This window comes from Numida meleagris, chromosome 14, assembly GCF_002078875.1.
Source record: "Numida meleagris isolate 19003 breed g44 Domestic line chromosome 14, NumMel1.0, whole genome shotgun sequence".
Classification (NCBI taxonomy): domain Eukaryota; kingdom Metazoa; phylum Chordata; class Aves; order Galliformes; family Numididae; genus Numida; species Numida meleagris.
The window spans coordinates 8,691,222-8,710,046 of record NC_034422.1 but is presented as its reverse complement, the minus strand read 5'-3'; the positions used below and the strand labels follow the sequence as shown (position 1 = coordinate 8,710,046).

At 43.8% G+C, this 18,825-nt stretch overlaps 1 protein-coding gene across 3 annotated transcripts in view; it reads right to left on the bottom strand.

Annotated features, from left to right (window-relative positions):
* The window catches only part of GGT5 (gamma-glutamyltransferase 5), a 35,919-nt gene that overhangs the window by 16,594 nt on the left and 500 nt on the right, over positions 1 to 18,825 (bottom strand). The window contains exons 1-3 of one of the 3 annotated variants that reach the window (XM_021412520.1): positions 3,712 to 3,852; positions 3,532 to 3,596; positions 2,800 to 3,092 (exon numbers count right to left, since the gene is read on the bottom strand). In XM_021412520.1, coding sequence (XP_021268195.1) covers positions 2,800 to 2,960 — 161 coding nt within the window. In that variant the 5' untranslated portion in view covers positions 2,961 to 3,092; positions 3,532 to 3,596; positions 3,712 to 3,852. Of the gene's footprint in view, positions 1 to 2,799; positions 3,208 to 3,531; positions 3,597 to 3,711; positions 3,853 to 18,825 lie in introns of those variants that run through there. The other 2 variants (XM_021412518.1, XM_021412517.1) reach the window with 2 other exon arrangements.

The following is an 18,825-nucleotide window of genomic DNA, read 5'->3' as shown; positions in this document are numbered from 1 at the left end:
ATGGGAGCACAAAGATTCTGCTTTATCGGCCTCTCAAACCATCACCTAACACCCCAGAAATGTCATTACTGCTAACGACAACGCACTGCAAATTGGACAGCAGAGCATATGGTTTGGAGGGTTTTTTTTAATAAAGGAAATAAGATTTTTGATTAAAGAATAAAGTTTACAAGGAGGTTAGAGATTAGGTGCTGCTTTTAACTTCAAACGTTTCAGGCACCGAGCCCACCCTGAACTTGGAGGTTCTCTGAGCATCCCCTGCATGGGCTTCCGGGAGCTCAGGGGGATTTGCAGGATAAAAAAGACGGCCAGGGGCCAGCCCAGGGCCCCAGCAGACAGAGGGACAGCAGAGTCACTGGTGAGAGCAGGGACAAAGTGTCAGTACTAAATCTCTCTGTGCACTTGCTTCTAGGGACTGGTTGCCATTACTCCCACTCTCACCAGTCAGGCAGAGCTGATAGGTTCAAACACATCTCGTTGTTTTCGTTTGATTATATAACTGCGCCATGAAGCCCAATTAGTTTGTTTTTCCCATGGTGCTGCGGAGGTTACTCTTTACAGATGTTTCCACTAAAAGCATCAGCAAAAATGAGTTTGAGGAAAGTTGTTCTGCTTATTTTACTTATTATTACATTCCTTTAGAAAATTTTAAGTGCGCATATACGAAGCTAGGAGTGGTCGGTCTTCAGTTCTAACAACTCGCTTTTATTTAGCAAAGCTGTTTGCTTTGAGGGGGAAAAAATGTAAACTTGATGCTTTTTATTTTATATATATCTATGTATTATATATTTATGTAAATATGTGTCAAGAACGCATTATCCATCTTTGGTAGATTAATTCTCTCGTGATTTTTCAGCAGTGACAGCAGAAATTAGCCTGTTCCATCTCCGAGCTGCAGGGGCAAAGCACAGAGTCCCCCAAAAGTCTGTTCATCATGGCTTTGGGTCTCAGAAAACAATAAAGTAATGATGGTACTTGGTACCCAGCACTCCCCAGACATGGCTAGCAAGGAGAAAGGCCAGCCACGTTCTGCCTCAAACACAGAGGGCATGGGAGAGGAGCAAAGTGACTGAGCTGCAGAGACAGGCTTGGGGCAGCAGCCTGTAGGGGTGAACAGTCTGGGAGCAGGGGGTAATGGAGTGGGTACTGCAGTTGGTAGGATGAGAAGAGCAACAGCAGTGATTGTATAGGCTCTAACAGCAGCACATAGGGTAATGTAGGGTAAACGTACGAACAAGCAGACATGAGTAGCACAGGGCCCAGGAGGGACTCAGGATTTGCAGTAAAAGTCCCAACTCTTGTGCCAGTGGGAATCTCATCATTCATTACGCTCTTTTAACTCCTCAACTCTTTGCATCAGCGGAACTCCAAAGAGACAGTGTAAAAATTTGCAAATGTTGGCATAATTGCAGAAGAAGAGTGAAGACCTAAATACACTACTTACTAAAAAAGCCAAAAGAACAACCCCAAATTGATTATTTCTTCTTGCTTCCTCCCTCCTACATCTCATGACTTTGGGAGTCAATTATTACTGAACAGGAGTCAACAGCATTGCTGTAATCTCAAAGCCACTCAATTAACTGGCTGGGCAGAGTATGGAAAGGCACTAGGGCTGTGCACAGGAAGATGCTTGGCTGTGACCAACTCCTTCTCTGTTGCTGAAGTTAGGTGGAAAACGAAGAGGAAGCTCACAAGTGGCAACAGCAGGACCTAATGGCTAAGACTGCTTGGAGAAATTGGATTTTATTGCTACTGCTGTGACAAAATTGCCGTGTGAAGCTAAAAATCCCAGCCAAGATTAAGCAGGAGGCCTAATGTGTGGTGTAGCATAAAAAAAAATCTCACTCCTTGACATATGCATAGCCACAATGCACTTTCTCCAGCTACTCAAAAGCGCTGTGTCAGTTTGTCTCTGCACAAACTACAACAAGAAGTGTGGTGCAATGACACCAACCCCTGCCTCACTCCTCCAGCCACAGGGTAGAGCACGCAGCTTCAGCATCCACACCTGCTGCATAGAGCTTGTAAAGGTAAGTCCCACCCTTCCACTTTCATGCATGCAAAGGTTTAAGAACTGAAGTAATAGCAATAGTAAGAGTTAAAAATAAAGTTATGAGTTAGAATAGCGTGAGAAAGAAGTTGTTGTGCAAACTAAAGTCTTACGACCATGGCAGCTAGAAGATGTTCTTTACACCTACATCTTTCCTTCCAAGCAACGTAAGTATGTCTTCTATACTTACACAGTCTTGGTTGAATTTCAATTACATCTGCACTTTGCTTTCCAATGCACAGTGCCCTTCCTGATAGCAGATATGCCTGCTGCAGGCTCTGGTCCAGAAATGCACTCCTTAAAGGCTGGGCTGCCCACTCCTCCTTACCCCATCTATCTGCTTGCCTTCCTCACCCCTGCTGAAGCCTGGCTGCAGCTCTCTCAACTCACAAGAAATTCCTCACCCATTTACCCAACAGACTTAGCACCATGAAGCAAGCAGTTAATTTCTTTTTTCCTCTGTTAAAAATAACCGTGCGTTCACATTCTATAAATATTTGCACCTTCCCATGGGCCACTTACGTGACATTAGGTAAGTAAGATAAGCATCAGAAGCAGATCCCCATCTGTTTTCCGAGCTGCTCTGCTGTCAATAAGCATCCAAGGAGCAGCACCTCTCCTCAGCCCCAGGAGCAGGGATGGGGCAGAAACCCAGCTCGCTCCCAGGCACTGCGTGTACCTGCCTGCCAGCCCAAGCCCATGGCACACACAACACATGAACCGACAAATCAAGAGGTCTGTGCACGTACCGGCCGATGTCAGAGCAGGTCTCGGTGTCAGCAGCCACAGCACCGTGCAGGTACTGCCCAGGACCACACCTGGGTTGAGTCAGGGTGACCAGGAGCACAACCACCGCCGCCAGCACCCCAAGGGCCAGCAGCACCAGGCAGCAGATCCTTCTTGTCATCATGTCCACTCCTGCACGGCCAGAGGCGGCTGGGAAGTGCCCAGTCCTCCTGCAAAGGCGCCTGCTTCGCTGCCGGGGGAAGTGGAGGATCCCGCAGTGATGGGAGGGAGGTCTCACCAAAGCGGGCTCTGCTTCCTGTGATCGACAATTACATTTTCAAGATGAAAAGCCGAGACAAAGGTAACGGTGCCCTTTTTTTTTCCCTGCTCTCTTGTGTGTGAGAGAAGCTTTCACTCTCTTTTATAAACTTATTTTCTGGCAAATCCTCCGTATGTCCCTCCACTTTTTTTTTTTTTTTTTTTAAAGTCTCTGATGAAAACGCTTAACGCATTCATTGCTGGAGCACTTCAAGTGAAATCTCCACAATGCTTTTTGGCTTCAAGCACTTTCCCTGTCCTTCCACTCTTACCACACGCAGCAAACTACAAAGCAGAGGCAGCCCACGTGCTGAATCACTGGGATAATCACAGCACCGATCCTGCATTGCTCGGGGGATACTTTCTTTCCACAAGGCTCCTCAAAGAAGTGAAAGCTAATCGCTTAAGAAATACAAAGCTGGAACTTTCATATTTACCTTGTAGCTTACTCCATCCTTCTTAATGACTTGCTTTAAATCTTGCCATTGTCCACACTACACATCTGTAAAAGAGCAGAACAAAGTTGCTTTAATAAAATAGCACAGTTTTGCAGTTGTACACAGCTTCAGAGTTAAAAGCTCTGGGGTCCAGCTTGGATCACTCAGCAATCACAGCACCTGGGAAGCAAAGGGCTCTTGAATAACACAGAGCAGATTCCCAGCACACCGCTGATTAGCAGCACAATGACTACACAGCTCAGCTGGCCCCAGCTAGCTCTTAAAGAGCCTCTCAGTCACACAGTTCCTCTCACACTCAAAAAGTTAAAGATAAGGCTCTGTATCTGCCTGCTGCCTTTATCTAAACTGTTATCTGTGATCATTTCCCAGCTAAATTTTGGAGGAGGATTAGGCTGGGCACATTTACTGCTGTATTCCAGTACGGACTCCTAACTTGCACCCACTGAACTGCACCTCATAGCTAAGTAATGCTATTTCACATATCATACCCCAATAAATGGATTTGATAGATAAGCGTGTGTTTTCTGTAGTTGTGTCTTCCCATAAGGTTATCTGGGGGAAGTGAGAATACTCCAAGAAAAATATGCAGTACTGTCCAAGATAAACCATGGCCCCTGGGGAATCATTTCTTGGTCTCTGTGTCTCCATCTGACTTAGAAATGCCAGGTATATTTGCCAACAAGCCTCCACAGCTCTAATGTGACTCTGCATTTCACCCCATTGCAAAAACATCCCTGATCTCATCACCTTTCTCAACCTCAGTGTGACTTTCACATTCATTTTTTTTTTCTTTACATGTTATTCCATAACATGTTAGGAATCAGTTGCAGTGGGTTTAGGGAAAATTATCTCCTGTAAGTAATTGGAAACCTTGGCCACCAAGAGACTCAAGTGGATTTTGCCCATATGCTTTCATCAAATGCCACGGAGAAGTTAACTGCACTCTCCAGACTGCTTTGAAATTTGGTACCTGTACCTGGATATCTGACAAATAACACTTGCACTGCCAAGGAGGAGTCCTGGAAGCGGCAAGAAAGGGAGCAGAGAGCATTATCCCCCAGATCACTTCTGGAAATGCCAAGATGGGTTTGGGATCCGTTGCAACAGACAGCTCCCACTGGCAAACCCTTCACACACACAGCAATGAAGGCTGAGCCTCCTTCCCTTTTTCAGTGCACAGTCTTTACAGTCTTCTTGGTGCAGTTCCCAGCTTTGACCATATTACGCTGCAAAGTCTGCACTGACTATATAATTTAAATTGTGCTGTTAATTAAACATATTTTAGTATTATTTAAATTATTATTATTATAGACACAGAATCTTCATGTTGTTCCTTATGCTGTTTGGGGTCCCACTACAACTTTTTCCGACACTTCAAATGAGACCAAGTTTGAAATCTGTTTAACATCCGAAGTACAGGCATTAATAAGGTTAACACAAACACCCCAGTTACCCTATAGATCGTCATAAATCACTAAGGGGTATAGAACCTCACATTTTAAGGGCATAGCATCACCATAGAGGGGAGGAGTTGAAATTCCCTTGCAGGCAGCTTACTGCAGAGGTATTGGAGGCTCTCAGCCCCTGGGCTGGGTCTGTGGGAGACGCGTGCTCCTCACGCTGAGGGTGAAGCTGGTGTCAGATGGCAGCTGGAAAGGATGGCTGGGTGCTGGTTGGAAGGCAGCCCTCACATCCAGCCTCAGCATCCTGGACATGAAGAGATGATCCCAAAGTTTGCCAGCCTCTGTGTGTGCTCTACATGCACTTTTCAGGCAGCAAAATAAAGTTGGAGATGCAAATCAAGGAGCTGCCTTCTGAGAGCACTGAGGTTGCTTTGCTGAAGCAGGATCCACGGCAGTACAGGGCCAGCATCAAGAAAACAAGGTTTACTGCCTTGTCTGCAGCAAAAGGGGAGGCTTGTGGCACAAATGACGTCCCAAGCACTGTGTTTTCTCCATGCCTCTTTTTCTTCAGCACAGTTTTCCACTGGTTGAGGGAAGGACAAGGACATCACTGGACAGAAAGCCAGACATGTCTACTCAGCAGAGAAAAGCTACGATACTGACCCTCAATTTATCGCTCTTCATCTCATCTCTGATAAAAATAATCTAAAAGAACCCAGTGTACGCACCAAACTCAAGATGTTCTCATGCTAGTGTTCTGACCATCCTTCTCTGCCTTTTGTCTTTGCACTATTCAAATTACATTGCAACACACTCAAGGGGATGCCTCGTTCTGCTGGTGTTTGACCGCAGAGCAGTGTCTGCAGTCACTCTGCTCTTACCGTAATTATTAAGCGTATTTTATATTTCTCAACACTAAATTAAGTTTAAATGGTTGGATAAGAATCTGGGAAAGTTTCCAAAAGCATGCAGCCAAAGCCAAATTGGATGCACTTCATACACTGTTTCCTCCTCTAATCATGCTACAATCCAGAAACATCCTTGTCTTTATATGATAATCAAATAACAAAAAGAGAGGCAGTACTCTATGAATTTGTTGTTCAGATCTTCTAAGAGACCTATCAAAGGATGCAGGCCACAGATGTTGGTGCTCATGATGCACCAGGTATGGAAACCCTAACCTTTGCAAATGGCTTTCTTTGCACACAAGCAAATTTTCTTTACCGATGGCCATGATTTGCTCCCATGAAAATTGTCTGTACAGTGTTTAGACACTGGAAAAAAAGATACTCAGAAATTGCAAATCCTGCTACTGGAGAACTTTTCACGTACTTGTGATGAAAACTAAACCCATGATCTCCCCTAAATTCACTTAAACCAAACTCTGTTTCTTTTGTTATTGAAACAGTCTCTAGGCTTACTCATGCACTTCTGTGTCAGCATTCAATTCTTCCTATAACAGAGCAGCCACGCTCAAGATTAGATGTGAAACCACCTGATGCAGTATTTAACTCTTAAAGACTAAACCTCATTAGTAGAATTACTGCAGTAGCTGGAAATACTGATGGTAGGAAACAAAAGGGAGTCTTTTGTGCATCCAGAGACACCAAGAGTAAATGTCTGAACTCTGTTTTGACTAAACTAGGCAAAAGTACTCTGGGTGCAACCATAAAGGATATCTCTGGAGTGTATTAACTTACTTGAAAGTACTAAGCTTGCTGAACGTATTAAATAAAATGCATTTTATAATTAAATACACATCTATCTATGTATGACAACTTACACAACTGCCATTGTATGCTTTATAAGACCTCAGTGAGACACAGTCTGTGATACTGTTCCAGTTGAATTTTTCTATTATTCAATACAACAAAACACTGTTGAAGTTAAAAAGAATTATTGTGATGTTATAAAGAAGTCAGTAAACATGTGGGCTCAAACCCACATGCCCTTGGGGAAAACATCCATTTTTAGGGACGTTTTAGATGCTGTACACTATATACATGATGGTCAATGACTAACAGCCCTGATCAATCCTGAGACAGTATGACAGTAGAAATAATAAACATCTGCTCTGCCAGTGCTTGCAACAAATGAAGACCTTCCAACTCAAAAGATTTCTGGCAAGCCAGTGCTCTTGGGTGCTCTCTGGGATCCCAGGCTGCAAAAGCCCATGCCTAATGCTGGGCTCCCCATGCCAAAGGCTGGCACTCTGCTTGCTGCACTGTTGTGCTGGAGTGGAACTGTGCTGCTGGGGGAGGTGTAAATTCCTGTTCAAAGGAATCTCACTTGCAGCTCAGGCAAGATTTGCTTGGGTTAGAGAACTGGCTAGAAAATAAGAATCACAGTTTGAGTCATTTATATTTTGGAGTTCATTTACATTTCGGAGTTAACTAAAGAAATTCCCAGCTCACTCAGTAATTTGCCTCAGTTTAGTTTTCTAATGAACAAGACAGTTGCCAAGACATCAGAGCCAAGAATCAGAATTAAAATCCAATGTATTTGTTTAAAATTCATGTTGGACACCAAGCAGTACACAAGCTTCTAAGCCAGGTTGTCAGCTGGGTAAAAAAAAAAATCAGAGGATTGCTCTGCTGTCAGCAGGGCTCATCTGCTCCATAGTGGCTGAGAACCTGAGGTCTTGCTTGTTCTCAGCAAGGTAGGAATACAGGAGAAAATCATCTGAAAGCAGAGAACAGCTAATTTTCTCTTCCCTTCTTCTCTCCTCTCTACTTCTGCCATCGTTGTGTTTTACAGAACCTTAGCACAGTTATTTATTCTCTTTAGAAGACCTTACTTGACACTGACGGGAAGCACTCCCATTAATCTCAACAGAGACTGACCTACAGCCTCACAGCCTGCCCCCAGCCATTCGTCCACAAGACTTTTGCTCTCTTTTGGCCATTGTGTAGAGCAGGAAGTTCAAAGACAGCATAACTCTCTCTTCTGGCTGTCTTGACCTACGCATCTCAGCACTGCTGAGCTGGGAGCAGAGGAGCTTGCAAGGCAGAAAGGCACGGTCAAGTGCTCCCAGCTACGGTCAGTGCGAGAGCTGCATACAGCAGGGTTTGCTCAGTGCTCCTCTTCAGCCTGGAAGTCCCTTGATCTAATCGCATCTGAAATACTGAGATCTGCCCTGAGAGCTCACAAGGACTTGAACTGAAGGAGCTTGGTAAAAGCCAAATTCCTGGAGAGAGGAGGTGTAACAAGCACAGAGGGGAAATTCAAAGGGATCGCCCTGCATGAGCAGTGGTGAGCCTTTAGGTCAGCTTGAGCTGTCCTTTTTAACCTCACACGGGGCTTTGGAAACCTTTGTGGTTCCATTACACCCAGCCAGGGGAGGCTGGAACACCTGTGAGCCTCGTGCTGGGCCAAGCTATTAGAGGCTGAGAGCAGTGCAGGCAGAAAGGAGCCTCTGTGCTCAACAGAGCTAAGCCCTGCTCAGGCACAGCCTCCCCGAGACAGCCCAGGACCTCAGGCATGGAATGGAGATGCAAAGAACAGTATTTAAATTGTGGCAAAAACCACAAGTCTGCCTGCTTGTCCTTTCCCAAGCCTCCCTAGCCCATCACTGTGGTTCCTAACTCCAGCTCCTGCCTCCTGCAGCCAGCTGCCACCACACAGGAGATGTTTGGCAAACACTTGGTGAGGTGCATACACCAAGCCCCAAGCAACTGTGATGCTACAGCTGCCCTAGGCTGTTCGTGCAGCTGGTGCAACTTGGTTTTGTTTTTCTTCTGTTGAAGTACTTGATTTTAGTTGAGGGTACACAGAAACAATAGGGACTTTTGTCTTAAGAGGACATTTGAAAACACACTCGTGCTCTCAGAAAGATGAGCGAGGAGTGGATCTCCTAACTGAGAATTGAAAAGAAAGAAAAAAAAAAAAAGGCTTTTCTGGGATTCCCAGGTAAATGGCAGAGCTGTACTGAGTAGAGCAAGTCTTTCCAAGTGTTTCATCACGCTGAAATCCATGAGTCAGGAATGAAGACCAGGACTAGCATCTGGATTTCATCTTCTCTCCAAAATGAGCAAGAGTGCTCAGAGGACAAACAAAAAGAGCCAAACTGATCCCATTTTCCTCTGAAGATGGCTGGCCCCTCCTCTCCTATTCCTGCAGCTGTTTCTGAGCAACAAGAGCTTACACGCAGTATCCCCACTGCAATTTCGCACCAAATCATACATCTTACAGGAAACCAACGCATTCACCTCTCTAGCTAAGCACAGCAGTGCTTGGGCTGCTTTTCATTCATGCATTTACGTGAACAGTTCTGTCCGAAGCCAGTTTCTGTTTTGCAGGCTCCTACCCGGCACCCACTCACATCACAGAACAAGGGGACACCCGAGCTGCCCAGCAGCTTGCTGCCTTCCCACCCCAGCTGTGGGTCCAGTATCCCTCCTAAGCAAAATCTAACCCTTAAGTCCTTCCTAAAATAATTCAAGTTGCTAACTCTGAAAATATGATTACTTTCCAAATGCTGGGTGCTGTTCTAATGAAAGTGAAACAAATGAGCTCAGGCAGGAGCTCTGCCTCTCGGGGAAGCTGCACACTGGGATCTCTACAAGGGAATCACAGAATGGCTTGGGTTGGAAGGGACCCCAAGGATCATCAAGTTCCCACCCCCCTGCCACAGGCAGGGCCACCAGCTTCCAGATCTGGTACTAGACCAGGCTGCCCAGGGCCCCATCCGACCTGGTCTTGAACACCTCCAGGGATGGGGCATCCACAGCCTCTCTGGGCAGCCTGTTCCAGCAAAGGAAGGTGGGAACGGTAGGATCTTAACTGCCTTCACAATCCTCATGTACTTCACAAGCAGAGCAAAAGAAACACAGAGAGAAAGCAGCTCTACAAACAGCCCGTGCCATGTCCTGGTGCAAAGTAAGAGGGTTACTGCTGACTGTACAACTATGCTGACGGTGCAGCTACTTTTCCACAGACACAGGGATTGCTCCCTAATGGCTTCCTTTCCTTGTGCAAGAACACAAGAAAGTGCTTTCTTCACCAGAAAATGGAGGAGCAGCATCCAGGGTGGGAGAAATTCAGCCTTCTGGGGTTTGTTTCCTGTCCCTTTCTCTGTAGACCCGCTCATCTTTCACTGATGTTTTACTTTGGAAATTCCCCAGCATTCAAATCCTTTCAAGAAATGGTGTTTCCAGACTCTTGCACAATTCCCTTTGGAGTTGTTGTATTTACCCTTAGCCACTTTCCCACACAGTGATCAATGCAAATAGCTCCCTTCCTCCTTCAGAATTTTACACCCTTTCCTCGTGGGACACACCGATATTACAGTCCCAAAAGTTACTCAGTTGGAACACAGGGCAGAAATTGCAAAAATTCAACTGTTGCTCATGAATAAGAATGAGCAACTGGAACAGAAAACCACCCTGCTTTCCCACATTCAGAGCTGGAATATTAATTAATCTTTGTCGATGTTAAATATGTACTATAAAAATGCCAGAACAGAGCTGGATGAGCGATACATATTGTTATTTCAATAGAGAATAAGCTGGTATTAGAATTTTGTGCATATCCTTCTCTTCTACATTATGCATTTAACATTATGTGCTGTTGAGTGCTGTACTGTGCATGGCATCTTGTACTACAGGATTGCCAAGACACTGTTGGAAGATGCCCAAATATGACCTGAGCTGACAGCTACGTGTTGAGTATTCTTCCAGAGACACCAGCAGCCTAAATAGGTGTTAAAAATGGATAGAACAACCGGAGAAAGTGTAGATATGGAGAACAGGAGTATTTACAACAGTTAAGTAATACGGTTCAGTGTCTGCCACCTCCTGCAAATGCTATGAGAGAGCTCTTGGGAAGTGAGACAGCACAATGGCAAGCATTAGAAAACACAGTCCTGAGCAAGGCTCCTGCTGGGCAAAGAAACTGAAGACACCAACAGTGTTATTTTCCAAAGCATGTGGCAGTAACTGTACCAGCATAGAGCTTTTCATCTCTTTGGTTCAATTTACTTCTGCTTTTTTCACCACAAGCTTCATCCAGGCTCCAGCCCAAAGACAGTAACACATGGACTTCCATGGAATTCATTAAAAGAAAGTTAGCAAGCAGCACGATGAAAAAATGATAATTCAGGAAAATCTTAAGATGTTATTTTTTTTTTGCATCAAAAGCAGAGCCACTGGTCTCAATATCAAAGGGCAGATGGAAGCAGCAGCTTTTCACAAAAAGAGGTAGACCAGCCTCCAGTGGTGCACCAAGGTCATTGTAGAAAGGACAAAGAAAGTAACGCACACAGGAACACCTGGCTTGCATCTGCAACAGATTAAAGGACTTTCAGCAGGGAGTCCTATTTTAATTATAATTAAATTAATTTGAAAGCTTTTGGAAGACAGAAAGAGGATCTCATTGTGGACATCTCCAGGTCTCCGTGCTAGCAGCCAGAACTGCTCTGAAACAAAAAGGAAATGGGCTTGGTCCTTCAGCTTCAAAGATCAACCTCTCTGGAAATCAAGAAGCCAAAACTCAACTCCAGGTGCCACAGCCTAGGGCTAGCTGGCTTCCTTTCTGACCTTCTCCTCTGCCTGTCCTTGCAGCTTTCACAGCACTCCTAATGAATGGTTCAGGCAGAGCATTTTGGACACCGTACTGGGTTAAGAGGCCCTCTCCCATCCAGGCAGCACTAATACTTTGACACAAACCTGCTGCTCATTTGCTCCCCTTTTACACCTTCCTGTCTTGATCTTGATCCCTTAAGCCTCAGTGAGGAGTCCATGGAAGGACCTGGAATAAAGACTCTAGGAACGTACTCTAAAAGAACAAGTAAAGAGAAACAAACCCTTTGAAAGAGCTGCCTGTCTTGTGACAGAGCCCTTAGCCAACCAAGCCAGCTCTTCAGGGCCCCTTCTGAAAAACAAGACGAAGCACAGCCACAGCCCAGTGGGAGTCCTGGAATATGAACTGAAAGGAGATTTACAATAAGAAAGAAAAGGGGAGATTTGAGTAACTGCCTACTGTTATCAACAAAAACAGGCTTTATCTGTTCAACCATAACCCTGCGCCTATAGCCAATGTTTGGCTCCCGCCTCATGGGCGCCTTGGCCAGTTAGGTGGAATTTCCTGATAAATAAATGCATGTATGCTGTGACAAAAGAGTTCAGCATAAACACAGCCATACCAAATTACAGCTCAAAACCAAAAAAAAAAACTATTTTTATCAGGACCCACTAGAAACCAAAACCAAATTCCTGTCCCAGTTATATTTGTGCTGGCACTTAGATTAAAGGTGTTAACTGCCAACCACCACAATAGAAGCAGCAACAACCTAGCTACTGCACTGAAAGCACATTACCAGATGGACATCATTTCCAACAGATTACAAGACAGAGGACAATATTTAAATCAGACTAGCATTAGGAGCTACTACCCATAATGGCCAGCTTTCACATAAAATGGAAGACTATACCTGCTCATGAAGTCCAAATAGCTTCATTGGTGGTTCTTCAGTGACACAGCTAAGTGAGGATTAATGGTAACTACTTGCTGCAGTTTGACTCTCAAAGGACAAGTACCTATATTTTTTAAATCAATGTAGCATCCTTGATAAGAAGGTCAGAAGTTGGAACCAGATCTTGCCTTCCTCCTTACTTCGTGCTGATACTTATTCATTTGCAAAAGCAAATTCTCACCTTCCAGATATTGCTCTTCCAAGACAACTGAGGTGATTTTTTACTTAGGGTTCTAATTTGGTATCTCCAATCAGCCTTGAAGTGTCAGTAATACTAAAGCGATGTGAAAGAAATGGAAGTCTTTAAAAGATGACTAGTGACCTTGTGAATTTCTTCATGGTTGACTTAATTCAGCTGCAGCCAGAGTGCACTCAAAGCAAAGGGATTCTTGTCAAGGGGCTGCCTTTCCAAGACATTGCCAGGAACTCCCTATGAAGGAGACATGCATATAACCACAGCTTTACATATACTTAAGAATTAGCACCCCAGCACCACTGCATTCTGTGTAAATAGACTGCAACATTCACACAAGCTGTATGTCAAATGAAGAATGACCTCTTCCATATTCCTTGGTGTTTGGTCATTTCCTTTTACTAGAATTAAAAGGAATGTAAAATTCAGATATTCTACAAACAGCACAGAATGATGTAAAAGTGCTAGCAAGAGGCAAGGAATCACACAGCTACAGCTTGCCAATAGTGGTGAAGCAACGCAAATGCCTAGAGGTTAAGCTAACAAGGACAGGACATAAAGAAACTGGGATCACTCAGCATGCTAGAGATACGAGGAATGAATACAAACGGCTGAAAAGCAGAACACATTTCTGGGAAACAGAGGAGAGTTTAAGAACAGAAAACAAAAGAGATACAGGCTTGAAAATGATGCTCATGAGTTCCTTACTGAAACTGTGGACCCTATGCTCTCCCTGGACCTCTGCAATTCTAAATGCAGTCTGATAACAGGGCTCTTCGTAAGGACACAGTGAACTTAATCTCTATTTGGATAGGAGAGTAGCTCTAAGAAAAATGAGTGGGCGCTGCAGTGGTATTGTTTTAACCTTGGTTGTGCTAGGGTAGAACAGCTATGGTATGTTCTTTTGCTGTCCAGGGCTGACATCTCTAACTGTTTCAGTTCATGCAGATCGCCGTGGCAGGCTGTGTAATGAGAAACATCTATGCATGATGCATCTGTGCCTCAGTGCATTTAGAAACTAATACTCCGTTCAATCAATAGACTGGGAGATGAGGACACTGCAGCAAGAGGGCTAAGGGATCTGCCCCAGGCTTTTGCTTCCCTTTTTGAAAAAAAAAAAAAACAAACAGTAGTCAAGGGTAGTTCTAAGATGACACTGGAGTGCTACAGCAATTTTCCAGTGTTCAATGCTTTTCCTCACCACAACTTTGTGAAAGAGGGAAAGCCCTATAAACCTCAATAGAGAAAGGGGGAAACAAGGCTCTAAAAAACTGAATGACTAGTGGTAATCCAGCTAAACTGCCTGCTGTGAGACTCCTTACCTACTTAGGCACATACAAGTTGCTCACTCGCTGACGTGCCCTAGGAGGTGTCAGATAAGGAGGAAAGCATAAGGTATTAAGAGAACACTCACTGTGAAAGCATTTTTCTTCCAGAGCAACCACTACGCATATTGAGGCTCTGTTTCTCAGGATTTGGTTCAACATCACTTGCTAATGGGAAGTTGAGAATATATTTTTTCCTCTTTTGCTTCTATTCACGGCCTATGCTTTTCTATTATTACTGTGCTCCTATCTCAAACCTGCAAGCTTTTCCTGCATCTCATTTCCTGCCCCACATCCCTCTGATGAGGGAGGGTGAGAGAGGCTGCGTGGCACTTTGCTGCCTATCAGTGTTAAACCACAACAGACCTTTTGACACTCAACATGGAGTTCTGGAGGAAACTGAGATAAAGATAACTGGAAGAATTAATGGGCAAAACATGCTGGAGCCATTCCTACAGAAATGCAGTCTGGTCTTGGTCCTGAGCTTCCCACAGATCAGGAAGGTGGGGATCCCACACTGGAGCAGGGAAGAGAGTGAGGGTGAAGGAGCAGCAAAGACAAAGCGTTACTGATCGTCCACAGCCCCCACTACCCTGTGCTGCTGGGGGGTAGGAGGCAGAAGAAGGTGGATGGGAGGCTTCCCTCAGAGAATACTTAGCTTCCTTGGTCTTTATCTTTAAAGGTCCATAGGCAAATAGCTTTGAAAACAATCACCTCTCAGTGAAGAGGTCAGCTGGAGCTCTTCCACTGGTTTCTGTAGAGTCAGAGCCCTGTGCAGCATTCACACAAGTTTCCCACATGAGTCTTAGGAAATAATTTCTTTCTACCTCAAAGGATCATCCTTATTCGCTCTTTATGTTCTTTTTTTTGAGGTCCTGTAACAGATCCTCCTTCAGAAGCTCTGTGCAGTTTCCCATTCGTGCATACTTCATCTTGCTTGTCAGGCTGAAACATCCAGTTTCCAAGGCTTTCAACTGTCATCTCCTGGTCACTCACCCCAGCAATTCATGTTGATTTCTCTCATCTTGACAGCCAGGAGCTAAAAATTGCATGTTCTAAAAGCAAGTGCTTCAAATGGGTAAATGACTGCAGAATCAGAAAGGGATACAGATGAAAGACTGTTGGCAGACAGCCTTTAGTGGGAGAGAGACATTCTGTTTCTCAAACAGCGCTTTCAAAGGGGAAGAGGAGATTATTAAAGGTATCATTAAATAGATTCACTGCTCTTTGAGAACAGTGCTGTCTGGTTTTAACTGGAAGGATAAAAACAAATGATAAAAAAACCCATATCAGTCATAAAACCAACGAGCTACAGCTTACTCCATCCATACTACAACTCTGGACTGTCTCCCTTCTGAAGGCAGTTATTTACTCTACACTGTATTTTATTAAGCAGCATAGGACTCCATTCACTTGTTAAGTGGTTTTTTTTTTTGGTGTACTGGGACTATAAAAGTACTTGGATGCTGACCTAATCCAAGGACATCTTGCCATGGTGATGCCCGTCAGACACACCAGAGCCATCACACTTGCATGGAACCAGCACAGCCTAGCAAGGACTGTCCCTGTCCGCCCTGTGCGTGGACACATGCCTCCCTACCACAGCTGTATGTCATGAAATTATGGAAGGCACTGGGAAGCAGCATGGGAACACAGAGACATTTGTTCTAAGTGAGAACAATCATTACCTGACACCCATCAGATTAGCTTTAGAAAGCACAGACCCTACAGCTGGAGGGGCACAGAACTGCTAGCTGGATTTGGGGCTGTGTAACAAAGCCTCCAGCCAGACAAGTGTTTCTTGGAGAGCCCACCCCTCCCATTAGAGCTGTGTGGAGAAGCGTGGGCACCCAGTGGTACGATGGAGATGCAGCCAAAGGCAGCCCCAAGTATTGCACCACAACACAAATATGAAAAGGTGACACTGAGGTCAATGGCATTTTGCAGGAATATAGTGAACTGGGAAATAGAAATGTCAGTTTGGCAAAATATAAATATGGAGCAGAGCACTAATGGCATGCTTGATGTCAGTGCTGTGCAACTCATGCCTGTCTTACTGCACAAAGGCCTTGCTTTAGACACATGGGAAACAACTAGAAACAAAGCTGTACATTTCAACTTGAAGTGCCGTTTCCTTCAAAATCAACAGGAAAAGATTCCGATAAATGGAACCAAGTGTTTTTTCTTCCAGCCTAACCTCAGTAAATTAAAAATCAGAATACGAATCACTTGCCAACTAGAATGGAAAATGGTATATTAAAAAAAAAATTGTTACTTCCCATAGCCCAAACCTTAGCCCTCAATTCCTACATTAAGAAAGCAAATTCAGTTTCAGAAGCAGTAATTCTCACTGTATTCAAGTTTGCTCAAACTGTGGATCCAACAGTTGCTTTAGCTCCCTGCTTAATGCATCATACACTATGCCACCAACAGTCACATCTTATTATAGGTTTTGATAAGCTGAGGTTACTTATTCCTCAAGCTTCTGGATTCATATAATAACAGAAGAAATCCAGTTTTCATTTAAAAAGTATATTCTAGTACTTCATATTGATGAGAAAATCTTCAGTCCTAAATTTTGAAACCTGAGAGTACACATAAAAAGGCACAAAATACACTCCTTAGTAAATCAGAGGACTGCTAAGGTACCCTCAAGACTGTGGGAGACAAGCTGGAGCTAGGGACTACTGACACCATGCTGCCACACAGCATCTTTTGCTATCTTCATTTGCAGAAATTAAGCACAAATGTAACAAATTTGTAGAAATCGTTAGGAGAAATGAATGCACATAATAGAAATTAACTGATATAAGAAAAAGATTAGTGTTTTTTCCGCTCCTTTGCGTATGTAATGTAAGCTACTTCAAAGATCTCTTTTCCCTGCAGATCTTTTCTGATCTTCTTTCTATGAGCCTGTGGAGATTACACATTTCAGTAGGTACCCATCCTGACGCACCCCTATCCTCTGCTTCTGGGTCTTCTGGAACCAAAGAGTTTCTGCAAATATTACTTTATATTAAAAGACAAAATGCTCTGACCTAATAGAATAGCTATAGCATAAGCAAAAAGCCAGAGCTACGTTTCTAGGGAGCCTTCAATTTCTGCCTGAGAGTGTCCTGTGATCTGTAGGGCATACGTGCACAATAGCCTCATGTGTCATAAGTATGGCTTTCCATAATTTGAAGAGGAATCCCACATAGGAGGCTGTATCCTTTGAGAACCTTCAGTTTTCTGTAAGATCCTACTACAATATATGCATTTATTTACTCAGAGAGGAGTTTAATATTTGATTTTTTTTCATCCTAAATAAATTAAGCGTACAACAGATTACTCAGAGATCTATACAATAAAGCAGGCAGGTGTGGATATGTTGCCCTTTAATACATAAATACATACTGAGAGCCTGCTGTCACTTCATTCAGAAGTGGGTTATTCTTTCCCCCACAGAAGTGGGGCTTTTTTTTCCCCCCCCCCCCTCAGACAACAAAGGAAGTCTCATCTTTCTCTGACAAACTCTGAATTCAAACCCTAGCAGGTCTGTGCATGTAAGGAAAGGGACAGTGTGTTGTTGACATCTGCATGTGCTGAACAGGTTTGGACAGAAACGTTGCTTCAGCTGAACCAGAAACGTTTCCACTGTTCTGAAAATGCTCCTTTTCTCTTCACCTGCAGGACTCCAGGCTTCGTTCCAGCTGAATTCTCATTATCCGGTAGTCTGGTTTTGCTCCCATCAGACCATGTTTTCTAATCATTTCATCTACCCTTGACATATGCGACACCCAAACAACTCTCCAGCCAAGAGAACATATTTGACAGAGCTCTTTGCTGTTATGACATTCTAACCTGTCCTTACAGTAAGGGATGAAATCAATTTAATTCTGCACAAGCAACAACGTTTATCTAATTTATCAGAAATCTGTGCTGTTTCTTTAAATTAGATTATTTCTACTTCACCGGTTTCTCTCAGATTTATTGATTAACCTAATGAAGTTAAATGTACAGTAACTTGTTCCCAAGATCCTGGCTGCTGCATCGGAGTCAGACTTCAGGAGATGCCAGAGTGGACAAACCCTCACCTGCTTCTCTCACTGTTATCCACTGACTTTTTATAAAAGACTGTATCTTTTGCTGCAAACTCTGTTTTACTTTGAAGTGCACTACCAAGTCATTTGTTTTTATAGCAATTGTAAGAACTTGGCTACCTGTGTTAAGCTTGACCAAAACCGGAATGCTGTCATGATTACACCAATGTGACAAGATGGTGGCTTACTCAGGTGAAACGTTGCCATGGCCAAAGTTAATCACTTCAGTTGTGCACTTCCTCACCCAATAGAAAACTCTAGCAAAGAGACTGATAAAAAGACAGAGCAAGCACCAAAGCAGATGAATGAATGCAAACCACGCTTTGAGAAAAGAGCTCAAACTCTGACCTCCTCAGGAGCAACATACAAACAGTATTAAAAAAAGTCCTTTTTGCTGCTGTGGCTTAAAGACTACTATAATCTGGGAGGAGAGAAAGGAAATCTAGGTAAATGGCACATCACTAGATGGCTTAACTTTTCTGGACTTCAGTCTCTCTATCTGTAAAACTGGAAAAAAATACATACACAGCCCACAGATGTACATTTGAAAATGCTGTATGTAAGAGTGACAACAGGGCTATACCGCTGATTTCAACAGGCTCAAGAACAGACGTGTAAATCTCTGGAGACCCCTACCAACTCCTACAATTCTGTGGTTCTGTGAAATAGACCATCATTCCACAGCCCTCCTCAGCAGTTCCCGGAGTTATTAAAATGATTTAATAAATTTCTCCCATTAAACTATTTTAAGTTAATTGCGTAAGTGTTACTGGGTCATTCATGTAAAGCACCTCCATTA